Source organism: Rattus rattus, chromosome 7 (genome assembly GCF_011064425.1).
Source record: "Rattus rattus isolate New Zealand chromosome 7, Rrattus_CSIRO_v1, whole genome shotgun sequence".
Classification (NCBI taxonomy): Eukaryota; Metazoa; Chordata; class Mammalia; order Rodentia; family Muridae; genus Rattus; species Rattus rattus.
Genome location: NC_046160.1, coordinates 65,690,241 through 65,710,019, shown reverse-complemented (window position 1 = coordinate 65,710,019; position 19,779 = coordinate 65,690,241). Strand labels below are relative to the sequence as shown.

At 39.6% G+C, this 19,779-nt stretch overlaps 1 protein-coding gene across 1 annotated transcript in view; it reads right to left on the bottom strand.

The window, feature by feature from the left end:
• Nubpl (nucleotide binding protein like) overlaps window positions 1–19,779 on the bottom strand; it is a 212,567-nt gene that overhangs the window by 39,409 nt on the left and 153,379 nt on the right. The window contains exon 7 of the mRNA XM_032907722.1: window positions 4,067–4,160. Coding sequence (XP_032763613.1) covers window positions 4,067–4,160 — 94 coding nt within the window. The remainder of the gene's footprint in view (window positions 1–4,066; window positions 4,161–19,779) is intronic.

Below are 19,779 nucleotides of genomic sequence, written 5' to 3'. Positions count from 1 at the left end.
CACATGTTTTTAAAACATTGAAGAAAATTATAATGCCTCTCAAAGAAATATTAGTTCTCCTCTATTATGGAAAATAAGCAAGAGACCAGTAACGCCTAGGAGAGCATCAGTGCACATGTGGAGAACAAAACAGAATTCAACCCTGGAGTCTATCCAATCCAAGACATATCAACAAATAATTAGCAAAATAAACTACCAAACAAAATCTAGTAAGCTGTATCATCGATAACAAGGTATGAAACACAATGAGGTTGACATTGATGCTATCTCTTGGCATGTTCAGTAAGACAAGAGCAACTCTGCAGCCATGATCTCACTCCCATCCTTTATCCCACCTCCTTTCTTTCCTGCAGTTAAGATCTAGAAGTGTTGGGTCTGCACTCACAGTCCATGTAGGCCCAGATTTACTCAATTCCTCACTGATGGGCTGCCCACGCCTTCATCTCTGCTGCTGTACAACACTTTTATGCAAATAAGAGAATAGGGTTTTTTTTTTGTTTTTTGTTTTTTGAAATTTCTTCTTATACTGAGCCCATCTACCCACAGAACAAAATAGAACACATACAAAGACTTGCTAATTAGAAGGATGATCTTTTTGCTCATACAGGTCTGCTAAGAATTTCCAAAATAATGCCTCTTTCCAAGTACAAAACATTTCTTTTGTTCCCCACATGACTTGGAGTAATGTGAACTTCATATAGACTCAGGGTCACATCTCTTCAGTAGCACCTGCATCAGTCAGTGTTTTGTCACTGTGGCAAAACTGTTGAGAAAAACAACTACAATTATTTATGTTAATTCATGATCAAAGGTTTCTGTCCATGGCCAGTTGACCTGGCTAGTTCTGCACCACTGGGAGACACAGCATCCTGCAGGTGAAAGGAGAATAAAACTGCTTGCCTCAGAGTGGCCAGAAAACAGAGAGAGGATTGAAGGGACAAGATAGGTTGTTATCCAACCCAGCGATGAAGCTAGAACCCTCATGACCCAGCCGTCTCTCAACAAAGCCACTGGCTGGAACCAAGCCTTCAGCACACAAGTCTTCCTGGGGAACACTTTATCAAATGATATCACCCTCAGCAAATAGCTCTTTTAAAGCATTTAAACAGTTTCTAAAACGATACTATGTATGCATTTAGATAAGAGCATTTACATTATCTCATTAGACCCTTATAAATGTGGGACAGGCAGGGCTCTTTAAGGAAGGGTATAATCAGAGACGTGGTTAGCATCATGCAAAAGAAGAATTTCTTACCATAGAATGGAACAATTCTAGTGCTTCTCACATCATTTAATACGGAACCTGTAGCCAAAGGACACACCCCTCCTCATCTCAGTACAATAAGAAATGGGACATTAAACAGTATCAACTGTCTACAAGGAGGTCATCCGCATCAAAATAAATACCTAAAATGAAATTACCTTTCTCCCTGGCTTTAAGGAAATGCTTTGTTTAACTTATTCATCTATAAAGTTCTTGTGTGAAAGCAGTGGGGGAGTTAGAAGATTGAGCATAGAGCATAAGAATGGTAAGAACGCAGCAATCTTTTCACAGGAACAGTGACAACTGGCAGCCCAGCATTGTCCATATTAGCTGCACATGCTACTGCCCAGGTACTCTAGGGGACACTAGGATGGACAGGAAGATGTTCTGGCATTCAAGCAGCGGGAAAGATAATATGACAGTGATAAAACAGGCACTTGCATATGCCCCGCTCCTGAGTACCTGCAGGAAGGCAGTGAGTCTGCTCACAAGGGAATTCACAGGTGAATGAATGGAGACCTGTGCTGGGGAGGACAGCACTTCAAATAGTGTGCACGCCTCAAAGGAAGAGCACTGGGTCCTGAGGAGTCGTCCTAATTCCAAGAGGGATGGATGCGTCCTATCTGGGAGGTCTGGGGCCAAGGCAGGGGCTGGGCATTACAGCAGAAGGCTTTCAAAGGTCACACAGAACTTGGGCATGTAACTCACTGCAATGGAAAGGCATTCTGAAAGAGGGTCAAATGTGTATAGAGATCCAAACAGCAAAGCTAAAGGAAGGGGGGGTGGTGAGGGTGTGCATGGTGGGGGTGGGGTTTCACCTGTTGTGAAGGGACATAAGGGGAAAGAGCAGAAAGTCTCATCACAGACACAGGTCCAAAGGAGTCTTGTGTCTTGGACAAATATAGAACATAAGAAAAAGTAGAACAAACTCTCTTAAAAGAGTTTTAATGTCAGTGATAAAAAGAGACAGGAAACTAGGTTTATAAATAGGAAAGAGATAATTCTGAAGGGCAACTGATAAGCCTGAAGGGCAAACACAGCTCTGACAGGCTGTTCCAGATTATACAAACTGAGGACAGTCACGATGCAGCCAAGCCAGAAACCACACCCACTGATTCCTAGAGCCAGCCCACTTCTGGTATCTCCTTAAACACGCTTGCTAGATAAGATTGTCCCAAATAAAACTGAACTTCAAGAACAAATATTTTAGCAAACACATAGAGAAATGATCAAACATACCCCGCACTCCCTCGGATATCACTTAGGCAGGGTATTTTTACTGTTTGATACCCCTAGTCCCCACTTTTGAGGACTGAAGCCAAGATCTCATGTTTGCAAAGTACCAGTTCTACCAGCTCCTTCACTCTTTTGAATTATAAAGTCAGCGTACACTCACTAGAAAAACCGGGGTCTTTTCCCCATTAGTGTCATGCCACAGCACATGGACACTAGTTCTAACTGCTATGACTCTACCGAGGGCGAAGGCGGTCACAATGAGCAAGACTAGTGAGTAGCACAGGTGAGCTCCAAGACCCCCTCAGTGAGTCCTCAGGAACTCTACTGAAAGCAAAGGAGCTACTTCTCAATGGCCTTCAGACTTTTCCTGGAATGGGTAAGTTAAGGAGTCACAGAGTAGTCTCAGGATTCAGAACCTTACTCCTTGCAGTAAACCCCACTAGCTAGACACTTACCTCACAGGGGCACAGGTTTGACACATTCAGGGGTACATGTACTTTATCACAGAATCGAGACTTGACTTCAGCTTAAACGGTTTGGATGCCCTAAGGTTGAACTCAGCAAACCACGACTCAGATGTTACCAGAGATCTTGGATGCAGAGGTTCTAATCAGAGCTTTAAATTCACATTCACAACTGTGTTCAGCTATGATGCACTGTACTTGTGGGACTCAAGAAGTCAGTTACCTCTTCTACTTTACAAAGGGAAGGCACATTACACAGTAGAGAGACCATCAGCAGGAACCACTTTTCTATTTGCATTTTATGCCACTTTCATCTTTTATAGCCAGCCTCACCTGAATACTCCACTATGATAGCAAACACATCAAAACACTTAATACTCGTATTACTGATGCTCTCCCACTAGTAACAAAGAACATTTAGCTTGGCAAAAATCCTAGATTTCAGCTTTTTCATAAATTAAATGTCAATGGCAAAGCTAAAATAACCAATACGAATTATCTGCAGAGGTATTTTAAGTTTTCATTATCGTCCTAGAAGCCCAATGTATGTGTGCACGTGCACACATTTGCAAATGTTTCAGAGAAATTTTTGGAATTGAATCCAAAATAAAGAGTTTATTACCAGCAATTTCTAAATTCCATATACAAGATATACTTGACCAAATAAACCATTATATTTATTTCCTTGACTTTAAAGCTAAAGATATAGCAGAATATAAAAATTTCCCATAACTACATTTGCCAAAAAGCCAATTTCCTACCATTTACTCCTAATTGGTTTCATTAATATTTTCTAGTTGTTTTTTAAGGTCTTGCCATTAAGAGTTGAACAATTGTCAGCATAGGCAAATAACCATAATCTACCTAAAAATACTTCATTCTGCAATTTTTCTAGAATACAGATTTATATTATTACCTTTAAAAATACCTTTTGTTTTTATAAATAGACATATTATCAAAAGTTCAATACATAATTCTGATTTTTAACAACCAAACCATAAATAATTTTAAGACAGAAAGTTTGTCGACGATATAGTTTATTTTTATGCATTAGTAACAGTAATACATCAAAGGGAAAACAAATCAAACTTTTAGAATTTACCTGAAATGGGGATATTCTGTGAAACTGATAACTGCACGTCTCCTGTTCCTGGTGGCATGTCAACAACTAAATAGTCCAGCTGACCCCAATCAACCTGAAAACCAAGGTGATATAAGTAACAGCACTGTATAGCAATGTCAGTGGATGTTGATGTAAACGAATGTAATATATAAATAACTTATCTAAAGTAATGGCTATCCCTTGAGGTACCAACATTATGCTGTAGGCTAAGCATAATGGATGACAACATGGTCACACACTGCCTACTGGAGCTGCTTTGAATGATAAACATGAATTTCCAGATGACACTGACCTTATATATAATATACATTAATAGCCTCTTTCACTGTGGTCTTCTAGTCAGGAAAGATCATTTATTTACATACAGCTTACATTCTGTATAATAAGGTCTTAGTTTTTTGTCCCCTAGAGGATTTGCTTCATATTTGTTTGTTTTAGTATAGCATTTCCTATGCAATAAAATTTTTTGTTTTTTCTTTCATTAAAAATAAGCATACTAATAATGAAAATAAATATTTAGTAAAAGGAAAAGTATTTAATTTTAATCTAACTAATCTCCCAGTACCATTGACAGTTGGTTCTTACTTTGTAGACATTTTTAAGGATGCATCATATGATTAAGTCTGTAATACCCAACTTCAGTAGATAGAGAAGCACCCTGTGCCCTTCCCCTCAGTTGGCTCTTCCCTTGGCATCTCTAGCCTCTGTAAAAGGCCCTGGGATCCTCTTAGTTACCTAAACTAGAAAGCTGACCTCATAATTAATGCTTCTCTTTCCCTCATTTCCCCAGCCAGTTAGTTACCCTGTCTGCTAAAATCTCTCAAACACACCCACTTCTTCCTTCTACTGTCAAGAATTAAGGCCACAACCATCTGTTCTTATTAAAGCCTCTGGGTCACTCTCTGTTTCAACATTGCCAATCCAGTTTGTCCCTAACACACACAGGCACATGGACACGCACACGCACACGCACACGCACACGCACACGCACACGCACACATGGACACAAGCACAAACTGCAACTGAGTTAGTACTTAATTGCACCTGCTGCTCTTAGAATAAAGCCTGAGCTTCTGCTCCCTGCATGATTCACTTTCTCAGAAAGCTGCCAAAGTCCACCAGACTAGACAGTGCCCACTATGCTTGCCACCAATTCGCTTTTGTCCTTGTCCAGTGAGTGCTGAAATACTCATATATATTGGGCACCGAGCTAGTAACTGATAATTAAATGCTTATAGAACATATAGATATTAACAGGTAATCACTGAATAGATATATTATTTCCAGTTCTATATAAAAGAAGACAGTAAACTGTGAAAAGGAAACGGCCTACTGACTTTCAGAAACTCAAGTAAGCAAAGACAGTCATCTTACTGCTGCCTGATGATCCATCTTTTGTGACGATGTAACAAGAAACAATGGTACAGGAGCTGCTTGTTACCCCTCAAAGAATGAACATATGCAGAGCTCTGAGACGTCTCAAGCTATAGGGAAAATGTGTAAAAAATTCTATACAATATCTCATAAGAAGTGCAGCATGAGTTGCTATACCATTTTTTAAAGGTGCCTAGTGTTACAGGGTCAGATGGCAAAAGATTTATCAATGGATTTCATTGACTCTTTCATCCCCAGTCCTGTGGTAAAGGATACAGTGGAGGGAGAGAGGAGGGTGGAGGAAGGGCCTCCTCAAGAGGTGGTCAGGCCCTGAGTGGTAGGAGAAACCTGGGCCAGCCATCTGACGGGAAGCTGGAGTCCTAGAAACAGCTGTGGCATGGCACGCTGAAGGGTGGCTGGGGAGGCAGTACAGCCCTCCTAAAGTGGCACCCACCCCAGAGCCACCCAGCTCTTGCCTTTCCTGGCACCATTTTTCTTTAAAACATGTATCAGTAGCTGACACTATGTAGTGATCTGCCTTTTAGAATCTCTTGTGATTTCATAAACATGTGCTTTGGATAGTGGTATAATGACGTATTTTAAGAAAGGAATGAATGCAGACTGATTTTCAACAGCTTAGAAAACAGTCGCCCTGAGGCTACTCTTAGCTGCCATCTAAGAAACTCTCCCCAAGAAGATTAGGACACTTTCTCCTTTTCTATCCTCATCTGAGACTGCCAGCACTGGCAGACTGGCAAGTCTCTTCATTTCAGAGAACACCAGATGCCCAGCGCCAACAACTGATCGTTGATGTTCCCTGCCACTTAAGCATATTGATTATGCTACTTCCAATTTCCTATTTCTGAGAACTAAGGTCCCAAGGAACTAAAACTATGTCACTGTTATGGCAGCCCACGTCAAATGACTCTAAATTGAATTCCTACTATCTAAAGAAAGAAAGTAGCTGGTCCACCCTGTGCGATGCGCACTGATTTTCTACAGCAAAGCTCGCTGACTGGAACTGCATTGAACAGCCAGGAGGCTAATAACCACAGCCTTAATCAGCAGATGTATGTGTTGGCGCCATGGCCTTTACTCATGGCCTGGTGAGCACTCACAATAGAAACTGCTCTGTTGGGTCTCATAGTGACAAACTTCCTGACCAAGCTAAGAAGTCAGAAGCAGAACCGTTGGCCATTTGTTCATGGGTCATTTCTAGCCGACACCTACTGCTCAGCTGTAAGACAGTTATGACTCCAGCACCTTGTGCAGCAACGGCTATATGATTGCTGTTTTGATCATATTTTATTGTTGTTTATTTTAAAAGTATAATACTTTTTCCTACTTTCTGAGGATTTCATAGGCTCATAAAAATATTTTGAACATATTTAACATCCTCCACCTAACCCCTGCAAGATATACCCTAAATTCTCCCTCCCAACTTTGTGTCCTCTTATTTAAAAATGTTCACTGATTCTGTTCATTGTTGCTCCTAACTCATGAGTGTGAGGCCATACACTGGAGTGTGGCTTATCTATCACGGCCACATTCTTAGAGAAACTGACTGACTGTCTCCAGAAGCCACCAAGTGCCAGCAGCTGCTCATCAAGGGGTTGATCTGATTCCTATCAGAAAGTGTCCTTGAAAGGATCTGACCCATTTTTTTCTCATTAATAACACTTTCTCCAGTCTTTTGGTGTTTCCCAAAGGTTCACAGACTAGAAGTTCAGTCCTCTGTATGACAATACTGAGAAATAGTAAAGATTTTAAGAGTACAGCCAAGAGGAAGAAAGAAAATTCATTAAGACCCAGAAAGTCAATGAAATGCAAAAGAAGCACATAATGACAAATCATAGGAAAGTGTCTGAAACTTACGAGATTTACATGGCCCTTCTTCAAGGTGACAAGTGTCAGAAAGAAGAGATTCTAACCAGCTAAGTTGTCTGAAAGTCATGCAGAAAGCACCAGGGATACAACTTTTAAGACTCCTCACCTATGCTGGGGTAGGCTTTTCTGTGAGTAACCCATCCTCCTATATATACTTACTGGTTTGGCAAACTCACAAAAGTTACACAACCAATAGAATTTAATGCAGGGAAATTAATTAATGTTCATCTAGTCATGCCCCACCCCAACCCCACTAAAAAAATCACACAACCAATAGAACTTAGTGCAAGGTAATAGCTTATAGATATAACTACGAGTAAAGGTTATCAACGCTGGTCTAATAGAATGGCTTAGTCCTTAGAGCTATTACAGAAGAGCAAATCTAGCCCCTGAATCAATCTATCTATCTATCTATCTATCTATCTATCTATCTATCTATCTATCTATCTACCTATCTATCTATCTTCCTGTTTCACCATGGGTTGATACTATTGCATGGGTTCCTACCATAATGCTGCCCACAATGTTGTGATATACAAGGGGCCCCCACCAGTAGCCAAATAGATAGAACCAGATGATCTTGGAATTTCAGCCTACTAAACTATGGCTTAAATGACCATTTCCTTATAAATTATTCAGCCTCAAGGATTTTGCTTTTGCAACAAAAAACGAACTAGAAAACTTGTATAGAAGATGCATTTAACCTGACATCAGCTCCCCTAGGCAAATTTTACAAATTAGGAAGTTCACAGAATTTTTTTCCATATTTCTAAGACGTAAAACAGCTCTTTCAGCATCATTATTTTTATATAACTATCTTCCCAATTTCAGATGAGATATGGCATGTTCAGGGTCATATATCTACAGACATATTCCCAATCTCTTAACAGAAGGGAACACTGGCAGGCATGTCGATATTCCCTCTCTATCTATACCCAGACTCTCCCCTTATAGCTGACCAGTGCTTAATGAACAGGTACTAAATAATTCTGCTTCAAATTGTCTGTCACTCATAATTAAATTATACAACTTAAATGAAAATCTGCTCCCTGTAAGGACCCTTTAACTAGAGAAACCTAAAGTGGAACCTAATTGTTTTTTATGTCTGAACTACTCATGGCTTTTGCTCTTCCTAGTGGCTTATGCAACATTTTATTTTGGTTGTACAAAGAATTACAAAGGAGAAATTACTGATATGTAAATTCTTTAGAAAACCCTGAAGGATGAGAAAGTTCTTCCTTCCTTTGCTGGCCCTCCTGACTAGCACAAATCAGTGACACAGTGGATGGAACAAGCCAGCCCTGTAACCTTCGACCTTGTAACCTTCAACCTTGTAACCTCCAACCTTGTAACCTTCAACCTTGTAACCTCCAACCTTGTAACCTTCAACCTTGTAACCTCCAACCTTGTAACCTCCAACCTTGTAACCTCCAACCTTGTAATCTCCAACTTTGTAACCTCCAACCTTGTAACCTCCAACCTTGTAGCCGACTGTAAGAATGCATTGCTCGAGTTATAACACAGAGTGTGCTCTCCACAAATGATTTCATCTTCCCCAAATAAAGTTCTCTGATCCATTTTCAAACTTTTCCCCTTCTACAGAAAATGAGAGGAGGGGTGGTTACCTAGATAAATCTCTATAAAGTCACTATAAACCAAACAGATCAAAAGCAGATATTGCCCAGAGAAGGTGGAGACTTTACTCGAGGCATTTTCCATTTCCTAAGTGGCCCTTTAGCAGAGTTCTAGAGCAAGTGGGCTCTGACAACTTGGAGACAATATCAATTCACGGTGCACTTGTTATCTAAACCTGATTCGTGGGTCTTCTTTGCTTACTCTAAGCCCATTTACTAAAATATTATTTGTCTTAGTCAGGGTTTCTATTCCTGCACAAACATCATGACCAAGAAGCAAGTTGGGGAGGAGTTTATTCAGCTTACACTTCCACATTGCTGTTCATCACCAAACGAAGTCAGGACTGGAACTCAAGCAGGGAAGGAAGCAGGAGCTGATGCAGAGGCCATGGAGGGATGTTATTACTGGCTTGCTCAGCTGCTCTTTTTTTTTTTTTTTTTTTTTTTTTTTTTTTTTTTTCCGAGCTGGGGACCCGAACCAGGCCTTGCGCTTTTGCTAGGCAAGCGCTCTACCACTGAGCTAAATCCCCAACCCCTTCAGCTGCTCTCTTATAGAACCCAAGAATACCAGCCTAGGGATGGCATCACCCACAATGATCCTCCCAATGGGCTGGGTCCTCCTCCCTTGATCACTAACTGAGAAAATGCCTCACAGCTGGATCTCAGGGAGGCATTTCCTCAAGGGAGGCTCCTTTCTCTGTGATAATTCCAGCTTGTGTCAAGTTGATACACAAAACCAGCCAGTACACTATTTAAAGCATCATCCCTCAGAGCACTATATGGGTAAAACAAGAAAATTTCAAATATAAATATAACAGCATCCTCATTAAAAAACCATGGTTATCAGTGATTTATAGAAATATAAATCTCTTAACACAAAATTTAAGCCAACTGCTTATATGTGCAGATATTCATAACCAAGAAGTAGATGTTAATAAAGCATAGGATTTGTCCAAAGATGCCTAAAATATCATAAGCCTACTTTAAAAATCAAGCCATTTTTAGTTTTAAGGAACCACCTGTAGTGTTAGGTATCCCTTCCCTATCCTCTCCTGTACTCTACCTCCCATTCCCATCCCCATTTAATCTTCCTGTTCATTTCCTCTTTATCTCTCTATAAAATTATACTCTGTTCCCCTTCTTTGGAAAATGTCCCTACTCCCCACCCAGAGCTTTCTCTAACGTCTGTGGGTCGGTATTCTAAGTGACATACAAAGATCTAGAGCTTAAAACGAGATCCACAGAGAAGAGAGAAAGTATGTCTGTCTTCTGGGCCTCAGGTCGCTCTCAGGATATCTATTACTAGCTCCATCCATTTACCTGCAAGTCTCAGAGTTTCCGTTTCCTTCCATGGAGTGACACTGGGTACACATCAATCACATTCCAGGGCAGGCTTCATGTCAAGAGTAGTTGACGAGTACAAAATGGACTCTGTGGGGTTTTCTGTCTTGAGAGAGGTGTTTGTGTGTGTGTGTGTGTGTGTGTGTGTGTGTGTGTGTGTGTGTGTGTGTGTGTGTGTTGTGTTGTGTGTTTTGTTAGTTCTATTTTTGTTTTAAAGAGTATAATTAACATGGAGTTGGGTGAGAGGGAGGGGGAGGATCTTGGAAGAGGTGGGAGAAAGAATCTAATCAAAATATGAAAAATTGTAAAGGAGAACTTCTAATTGTCAAAATAATTTTTATTTTTTAATCTTCTGCAGACATTTGAAAAGTTAAAGATTGAGAATGTTACAATTTAGTGATCTAATTTGAAGTAGCATGTAAATTATATTTATATGCAGCATTTAAACTTACAAAACTATTACATACTTTAAAGAAAAGCTTTTGAAAGGGCAAAACTGTAGTTGCCATAAAAACTGCTTTCTGGATTCCAACGAGAAGATCTACAGCCATTGCTCAAGTTCATTTCTCCAAGGCATCAGAAATCACGAGGACCAGAGCAATGCAAAGAGCTGCCCAGCCAAGGTAACGCTTGATCCTAGCTCCTGCCAACTGCAATCTTACTTTGGGGATCAGAACCCCTCAAGTGGAGCTAGGCTACTGAAGAGAAAAAAGCAGAAAAGGGAGCAGCCGGTGACAGGTGGGGTGCAGCAGGAAGAACTGAGTAGCTACTGAGAGCCTATGTATGATCAGAACTAGATACGTGGAATCTGTATGCTTGGTATAAAATGGGCAGCTTGACCCCTGTTTTACCTATAATAACACTTGAGAGTGAAAAGTTAGTAACATTTGTCAATGTCATGCAGCTACTGAGTGAGAGACCTGGGACACCACAGTACTACCCTTCCGGCTTTGACAGAGTTCTTTTAGCAAAAACTCATGACACCAAGAACATAGAATTTTATTCAGTAAGAAATTTGTGACATATAGGCATATAAGACAGAAGCCACTAAGAGTCACAGCAAGTCAATTATTTATGTAAAACAGATAACATTTATGCCCCTTTCAGGTTCATTATAATGATATTCATTCTGTATGTGTGTGTGTCTCTCTCTCTCTCTCTCTCTCTCTCTCTCTCTCTCTCTCTCTCTCTCATTTGTTCCTGTCTGTTTTCATTCAGACAGTATTCATTCCTCACAAGATCCTTGTGAATCTTTTATATTAGAAAGTAAGGGTCCTAGTAACCATGGAAATCTTAGGCACAAATTTCCCAGCTTTGTGCTAATGAAGAGTATTTCAGCTCCCAATAATTTGCCATCAAATAGGCCTTGTTTGAAATCACTGCCATTCCACCAAATACCTAGATAGGAAAATTATGTGGTGCAATCACTTAAATCCCAATAAACCATCTACGAGAACAGATGAAATACTTAAATAGTTTCTCAAAAATATCTGTAGCTTTTGAACATATTTTTGAATCTAGGTCAGTAAATTCCATGTTTAAATGCGAAGATCAAAATCATCAAATAAGAAACCAACTGTGAGAATTCTAGCTGCATATGAAGCTATATTTTAAGTACAACCTATTATATTGAGGCTTGTGGGTTTTTAATTCTGATATGTTAATTTTAATAAATAAAAAAGCACACTGAAAGAGAACTCTACAACAAACTAAGCTTATGAACTTAGGACGTAAGAACTGAATCCAGCCATCTATTCACCAACAAGAATCTTAGTTTGGAAACAGTTGTCTACATTGTAATAGTGGATAGATTAGCTGTGTGGTCAGAGTTCAGACGACTGAGTTCTATGGACTTTAGTTCTTTCATCTGTAAAAAGTAGAAGTCAGATTGGGTAATCATTAAGATACTTTCAACCATTTTAAAAAGAGAGAGAGAGAGAGAGAGAGAGAGAGAGAGAGAGAGAGAGAGAGAGAGAGAGAGTGTAGAGGAAGGAGGAGGGTGAAAGTGACCTGCTGCTGGATACAGAAATACTTGTGGAGAACTGCTTACAGAAAAAGTGAACAAAGGCTGGAGAGATGGCTCAGAGGTTACGAGCACCGACTGCTTTCCAGAGGTCCTGAGTTCAATTCCCAGCAACCACATGGTGGCTCACAACCATCTGTAATGGGATCTGATGCCCTCTTCTAGTGTGTTTTAAGACAGCTACAGTGTACTTATATATAATAAATAAATCTTTTAAAAACAAAAAACCAAACAAACCAAAAGATTAAAAACATTTATTAAAAAAGAAAAAATGAACAAAATGTAGTTTCTCTGAAAACAGTAAAGTAATAAGAGAAACACTTCACAAATAAGAAGAAAGCAAGTAGATGTGTGAGACAAAAATGGGTTCATCTTAGCACGTTTAAGAAATTTTACTTAGAATGATCCCACTCTGGTAATTTAGCTGAACTTCACAAAACGAGATTTAAATTCACATTGAACCACGATCAATTTTGGATTCCCTCCTAAAATACCCTATTGTATCTCCCCCGGGGCTGATAAAGTTACAGCAGCATAAATGTGCTGGCTCGACAGATGCAACCCTGAGTTGCTGAGGAGATGCCCACACACGGCTCCCTAGGAGCAGAGTAGGAAGGGGGTTTAACGCCAACCCTGAAGGTTGCAGATCTCACCTGATTGCCCAGTACAAATAGACCTTCTTTGTATCCACAAATGAGAAGCACATACTTAGCCAAAAGAGCAAGCTGTTATGCTTATTCTGTGACTTTTATACACCCCAAACCAATGCTGGAACAAAGAGAAGAATGAAAGAGAATGTCACATAAGAACCCGGACCTATTTTTTCCTTTTGATATATATGGAATGTTTACTCTGTAGATGTATTTTGAATTGAAATATAACTAATTACATCACTTCCCTTCCTCCCTTTATTCTTTCTAGCCCCTCATACCTGCTCTTCCTCAAACCCCTCCTTGTTGGCTAGTTTTATGTTAACTTGACACACAAGCTAGAGTTATATGAAAGAAGAGAATCTTAATTGAGGAAAATGCCTCCATAGAATCCAGCTGCAGGGCAATTTCTTAATTAGAGGTTTATGGGCAAGGGCCCAGTTGGTTCTGTAAGAAAGCAAGCTGATCAAGCCAGGAGGAGCAGGCCAGTAAGCAGTACACCTCCAAGGCCTCTGCATCAGCTCCTGCCTCCAGGTTCCTTCCTTGTCTGAGTTCCTGCCCTGACTTCCTTTGATAATAAACTGTGATAGGAAATATAAGTCAAATGAACCCTTTCCTTCCCACCCTGCTTTTGGGCATAATGTGCTCTGGGGCACATTAGCAGTTCTGAAAAGGAAATTGAAGACTCTAAGTGTCTATGTTTAAAAAATCATAAAGAACACAAGTAAGTAAGTTAATGATGTAACTCAAAAATTTGGAAAAACAAGAACAAACAAAATTGAAATCTAGTTGACAACAAGGAATGATAAAAATCAAAGTAGATACTAATGAAATAGAAATAAAATAATACAAAGTATCAGTGAATCTAATAGCTGTTTTTTTTCTTTTTCTTTTTCTTTTTTTGAGAAGATAAACAAGATTGAAAGACCCTTGACCCAACTAACGAAAAGAGAGAGAAGACCCAAATGAACATAATCATAAATGAACAGAACTATGAAAGAAATACATAATACACTACAGGAATACTTTAAAAGCTGTGATTCCATTATGTTGGGAAATCTAAAAGAAATTGATGGATTTCTTGATTCATCCAAACTAACAAGTTAAACTAAGAGATCAACAACCAGAACAGGTCTGTAAAGAAGAAGGCTGAAATGGGGGAAGGGGGGGGCAACAAAAAAGCCTTTTAACAAAAAGTCCAGGCCCTGATGGATTCCTAGCAGAAATCTACCAGACTTTCAAAGGAGATTAACAACTGATTCTTCTTTAAATATGAGAGGGAAAGGGAAAGGGGGAGGGGAAAAGGGAGAGGGAGAGAGAAAGGGAGAGAGAAGGAAGCAGAAGGAACATTCCCAAACTCTTTCCACAAAGCCAGTATCACTCTACTACTAAAACCAGGTTAAGACAAAGCAACACCAAAAATTAAAACTACACATGGATAGCCCCGATAAACATAGATGCAAACATCTTCAATAAAATACTAGTAGACCAAATACAAGGATATATCAGGAAGATCAGCCATCAAGATCAAGTCGGGTTTATTCAGAAATACAGGTTTGGTTCAACATACATAGGCCAATAAACATAATAAATAATATAAATGAACTTAAAATAAAAATCATATAATCATCTCAAGAGATGCAGAAAGGCTCTTGACAAAATCCAACATACCTTTATGATAAAAGTCCTAGAGAGAACAGGCCCAGAGGAAACATACATCAATATAACAATGATTGTACATGGCAAAACCACAGCCAATACTGTCATAACTGGAGAAAAACTTGAGGAAATTCCATTAAAATCAGGAACAAGACTGGTCTGACCATTATCCCACTCCTTGTTAATACCCAGAGCAATAAGGCAAAAGAAGGAAAGTTAAGGGATACAAATATAAAAGGAGAAATCAAAGTACCCCTATTTTTACATTATATGATATGAGATCCCAAAACTTCTACCAGTAAACTTCTAGAAATAATTGACAATTTCAGCAAAGTGGCAGGGTTTAAAACCAACTTGGGAAAACTGTAAAGTCCATATACTGCAATGACAAACACATTGAGAGAAAAGCTATCGGCACACCGCGATTTGCAATAATGTCAAAGACAATAAAATATCATGGGTAAACATAACCACGGAAGTGAGAGACTTCTCCAAGGAAACCTTCACGTCTCTGAAGAAAGACCGAGAACAACATTAGAGAATGTAAAAACCTCCACGTTCATGGATTGATAGGGTTAATACTGTGAAAATGATCATCCTACTAAAAAATCAATTGACAGATTTAAAGTAATCCCCACAGAGTTCTTAACAGAATCAGGAAAACTCATTCTGAGCTCACATGGATCCAGAAAACACCCCACAGCCAAAGCATCCTGTGTGGGGAGAACGATACAGGGACGGTTGATCTTCTAGACTTCAGGCTCTATTACAGAGCTGTATAATACATATAATATGGTACTGGCACAAAAATAGACATGTAAACCAATGGGATGAAGTAGAAAAACCAAATACAAGTAATTTGACATAAGAAAAAATATATACTGGAAAAACAACAGCATCTTCAACAAATGGTGCTAGAAAAGCTGAATGTCCAAGTGCAAAGAATGAAACTAGACCCAAGTTTATCTCCTTGTGCAAAACTAAGATTCAAGTAAATCCAAGACTCAATTTGAAACTTGAAACACTAAAATTGCTAGATGAAAACAGGCAGTAACACCTTTCTGAATGAGACCACATCTACAGAGGAATGAAGGCCAATAACTGGTACGTGGTGCCTGAAAAACAAAAGGCTTCTTACAGCTAGGGAAACAATCAATTGTGTGAAGAAATCACAGAACGGAAGAGAATCTCTGTCAGCTATACACCTCACAAAGGATCAATATCTGAAATACACAACGAACTCAAAACACAGAGTCAAGGAAACGCACCACCCAATTAAAACTTGGCTAGAGATTTAAACAGAGTTCTCAAAAGGTGAAGCAAAAACGTCAAAGAAATCTCTCAGAAGAGGGTTCATCATCCTTAGCAACTTGGGAAACCTCACAGAAGAGGGTTCATCCTTAGCAAGAGGGAGATGCACTCCCTATTGATGAGAAGAACTGAGATCTCAGCTCACCTCAATAGAACGGCCAAGACCAAAACAGCCGAGCACAAATGCTGCTGAGGCGGGTGAAAAGAGGAGCCTGATTCACTGTAGGTGAGACTGCAGACAGCACAGCCACTCCAGAAGAGAGGAGAGGCTCCCAAAGCTAAGAGTAACCCTACCCCATTCCAGCTATACCACCCCTCAGCATATGCCACCACAACATGGACATTTCTCCCACAGATACTCGCTCAGCCATGCCCACTGCCACCCTAGTCACAATAGCTATGACAGAAACAACCTAAATGTCCTTCAAAGATGACTGGCTAATGACAATAAAGCACATAAACACTAAGGAATACCATATAGCTTCAATGAAAACATATTTATTTACTTTTGATTTACAAAACTTTTTGACTTCCAAAATCATTTTCTAAAAGGTGACTTCTGGGCTCAAATTCAGGCCTTCTTTGTCTGCAGAGCGAGCACTTCACTAAATGCGCCATGCCCCTGCCTCAGAGACACTGTCCTATTCAGATCTGTTACTGGGGAAACTGTGCTTATGTAACCCCTCTCCATTTAGTAAATGTTAAGAATCTACTGAAATACAATAAGAATGATATGCAGAAATATACTTGAAAATCTAAAGCTGTTACTTACAGCTGTAATGACAATTTTAAAAACTGTTTTATTTCAACAAGGAAAAGAACGCCAGGCCAGAGAGCTGTGTGTGAGTGTCTGCCAGCATGCTCACTAGGAAGGTGGACATCAGAGTTTTATTAGTAACTCACATTTCAATCTGAACAGCCTGTTTCCACTTCTTCATTTTAGAGTGGCTCTAACAGTTAGAGCGGGGAAGACTCTAGAGACGGCATTCCAGCGTCGCTGTTTACACATAAAGAAGCTGAACTCAGAAGTCAGCTTTCTCTAAGAATGCCTATACATTTTGTCTGCCTTTCTGTGGTTTTGTTTTTAAAGTGGAAATAAGATTATAGATTGAAAACAAAAGACCCACTAGTCAGGTACTATCACAACGGAAAGCTGTGCTTAGTGTATCGTGCAGACAAAATCTAAAAATCTTGTAATGAACACAAAGGTGAAGTCTATTCTTACAGATAAATACTAGAAAATATTCATATATTTGTGGTGTTGCAATATTCCAAAATTACCCAAACAAATAGTCTCTAAAACCTCTTTTTCAAATGCCTTGGTGATTAAAACAGGTTGCCCTTTTGAAAACTAAAGGCAAAATTCTCTAGAATAAAAGTGAGCATGAAAATCTGTGGTCAAATTTAACAAAAATATTCAAATAATTAAAAAAAAAAAAAAAGGTGTAAGAAGTGAGCAGAAAAGAAGTCCCAACTATTGTTTGAATAGCAAAGTCCTACAGTTTGATGGCCCAGACTTTGACTCTGGTAAACGCTTTGCCAGAGCCGTACAGAACACAGTACATCTGCTTTCACTGGCATTGCTGAGTGACCCAATGCCGCAGTCTTTAACTTTGACTTTAACCCAAAAGATGCTGGCAAAGATTCATGGTTTCAAGTATTGGAACTGGGCCAGAGATGTCAAAACCAGGGAAGGAAGCAAGCGGGAGGACTGAGGGAAGAGAGGAACAGGGAACAGCCTGATTCCCGGGGGCAGACTTAAAACATGTCAGAACTTCCAAAACTACATAATTACTTCAGGATTACCAAAGACAGCCAAGAAGCCTAGATCATGAAATTACAAAGAAATAAGGGAATGGATGAGCTTCCTAACCCCATTAAAAGACCATTAAGTGAGCAGCTGTTCCTCCACTCACAGTTGAGTAAAGCGTCATTACCGTAAGCTGCTCAACACAACCGATGAGCAAGTGAATGTGGTGATGTATCTGGAATTTGCTCCTGCACGCAGCTATCTGGTGTTCGCATTTACCTAATATTACAGACCAACATTAGTATGTGTGCTTAAAGCCATTACGTATAAATGGCTGTGTGAAAGATAATTAATATGGAGTTCAACTGTAAATCAAAATATAGGCCAACACAGTACCAAGCACTGTTTTCTACCCTGTTCTCTCCACTATGGCAATGTGTAACATTGCCGGTGCCCCTGCCCTCATGAAGGGAGGAAGGGAAGTCAGACAAACCAATGAGTACACAGCGTGTCATCCTTGTGACAGCCACCCCAATCTATTATCAATAAAGGGCAAGACCATAGTGATGTGGAAGTACCACTATGTAGCCATTTGAGCATGGTTAGGTAGGGCTTCCTTTCTGTAATATTGAGTAGGCAGAGGTAGAGTACATGCAGCTCTGTGGCATCTCTTCACAACCCCTCTAGCAGGCATGAAAGAAGTCATAGACCTAAATGTACTCTAGTGAAAGCTGAGCTCTAGAACTGTGTAAATAAAAATAGAGCAAAATGCCGCTAGTATAAATCCTGCATTCCACCCCCTGTACTGAGGAGCTGTCACATCTCTGCCAACACATCACTTCACTGCTAGACAAACAGCACAAAGGAAGAGGAGAAGGAGAAGTACAATCGCTCTCTCTAGGTTGAGAATTTTCATCTTTGTCTACACAACAATCAAACTCTTTGATTGATAGGAAATTTATACTTTGATTTTTAAGACAAGTTTGGTTACACCTATCTGGTAATATAAACACACACACACACACACACACACACACACACACCCCCACACAGAAGTGGCTGAGATAAAAAATCGAATGGCTTATTAATTAGGTTTCTTAGAATTTCTCAAAGCTAAAAGCAATGAAAATGGATACCCAAATACAGAAAATTTCATCTGAAAACTTTAGATACAACCAAATAACTTCTCTATAGCTTTCTAGGATGAGAGAGAGAGAGAGAGAGAGAGAGAGAGAGAGAGAGAGAGAGAGAGAGAGAGAACAAACAAAATTAAAAGTATCAAGGAGGAAAAAACTCAACTAACTTATATTAGATTGTCATCAGCAATTCTAAAATCAAATCTCTCTCTCTCTCTCTCTGTGTGTGTGTGTGTGTGTGTGTGTGTGTGTGTGTGTGTAGGAGTTGACAACCATATATATTATATACATTAATACATACGTGACATATATGGTTGTCAACCAAGATTTCTATAACTAGCAAACTTAAGAAGTTCACAGTGTGGATATTCTAAGGCAAATGCAAGGCGGTTCATGACAACTAACCCAGTACTGAAAAAAATGTGCAAGGGATTTTAAATTGCATGTAGGAAGGGAATGAACAATGTCACATGGGACAGCACAGGACAGAATAAAGTCAATGAAAGCAACAGATGGATCCAGGAGAACAAAGACGAAACCAGTAATGCCCAACAAAGAAAACCAGCAGCCATCTGACAGTACAAGGAAAGAAGAAAAGGGCTACCAATTAACCAGCCAACCAGAACAATAAACAATGGTGCGAAATAGCAGACTTCAATTGTAACCTTCAATGTCAATGCACTAACTGAAAGAGTCTCAGCAGGTAAAGCACTTGCCAGATGCCACACTGCATGAAGACTGAGCACAAAAGGGGAGTTCAGATTCCAGAATCTAAGTAAATACTAGGCAGGCATGGCAGCCCAGGCCGGAAGAGGCAGTGATAGGGAGGAGACCTGTGGTAAGCTGGCTACATAAAATAGCTAAAGGTTCCAGGTTCCAGGTCAGCAAGATCACTTCTCAATATACAAGGTGGATAGCCAAAGTCAG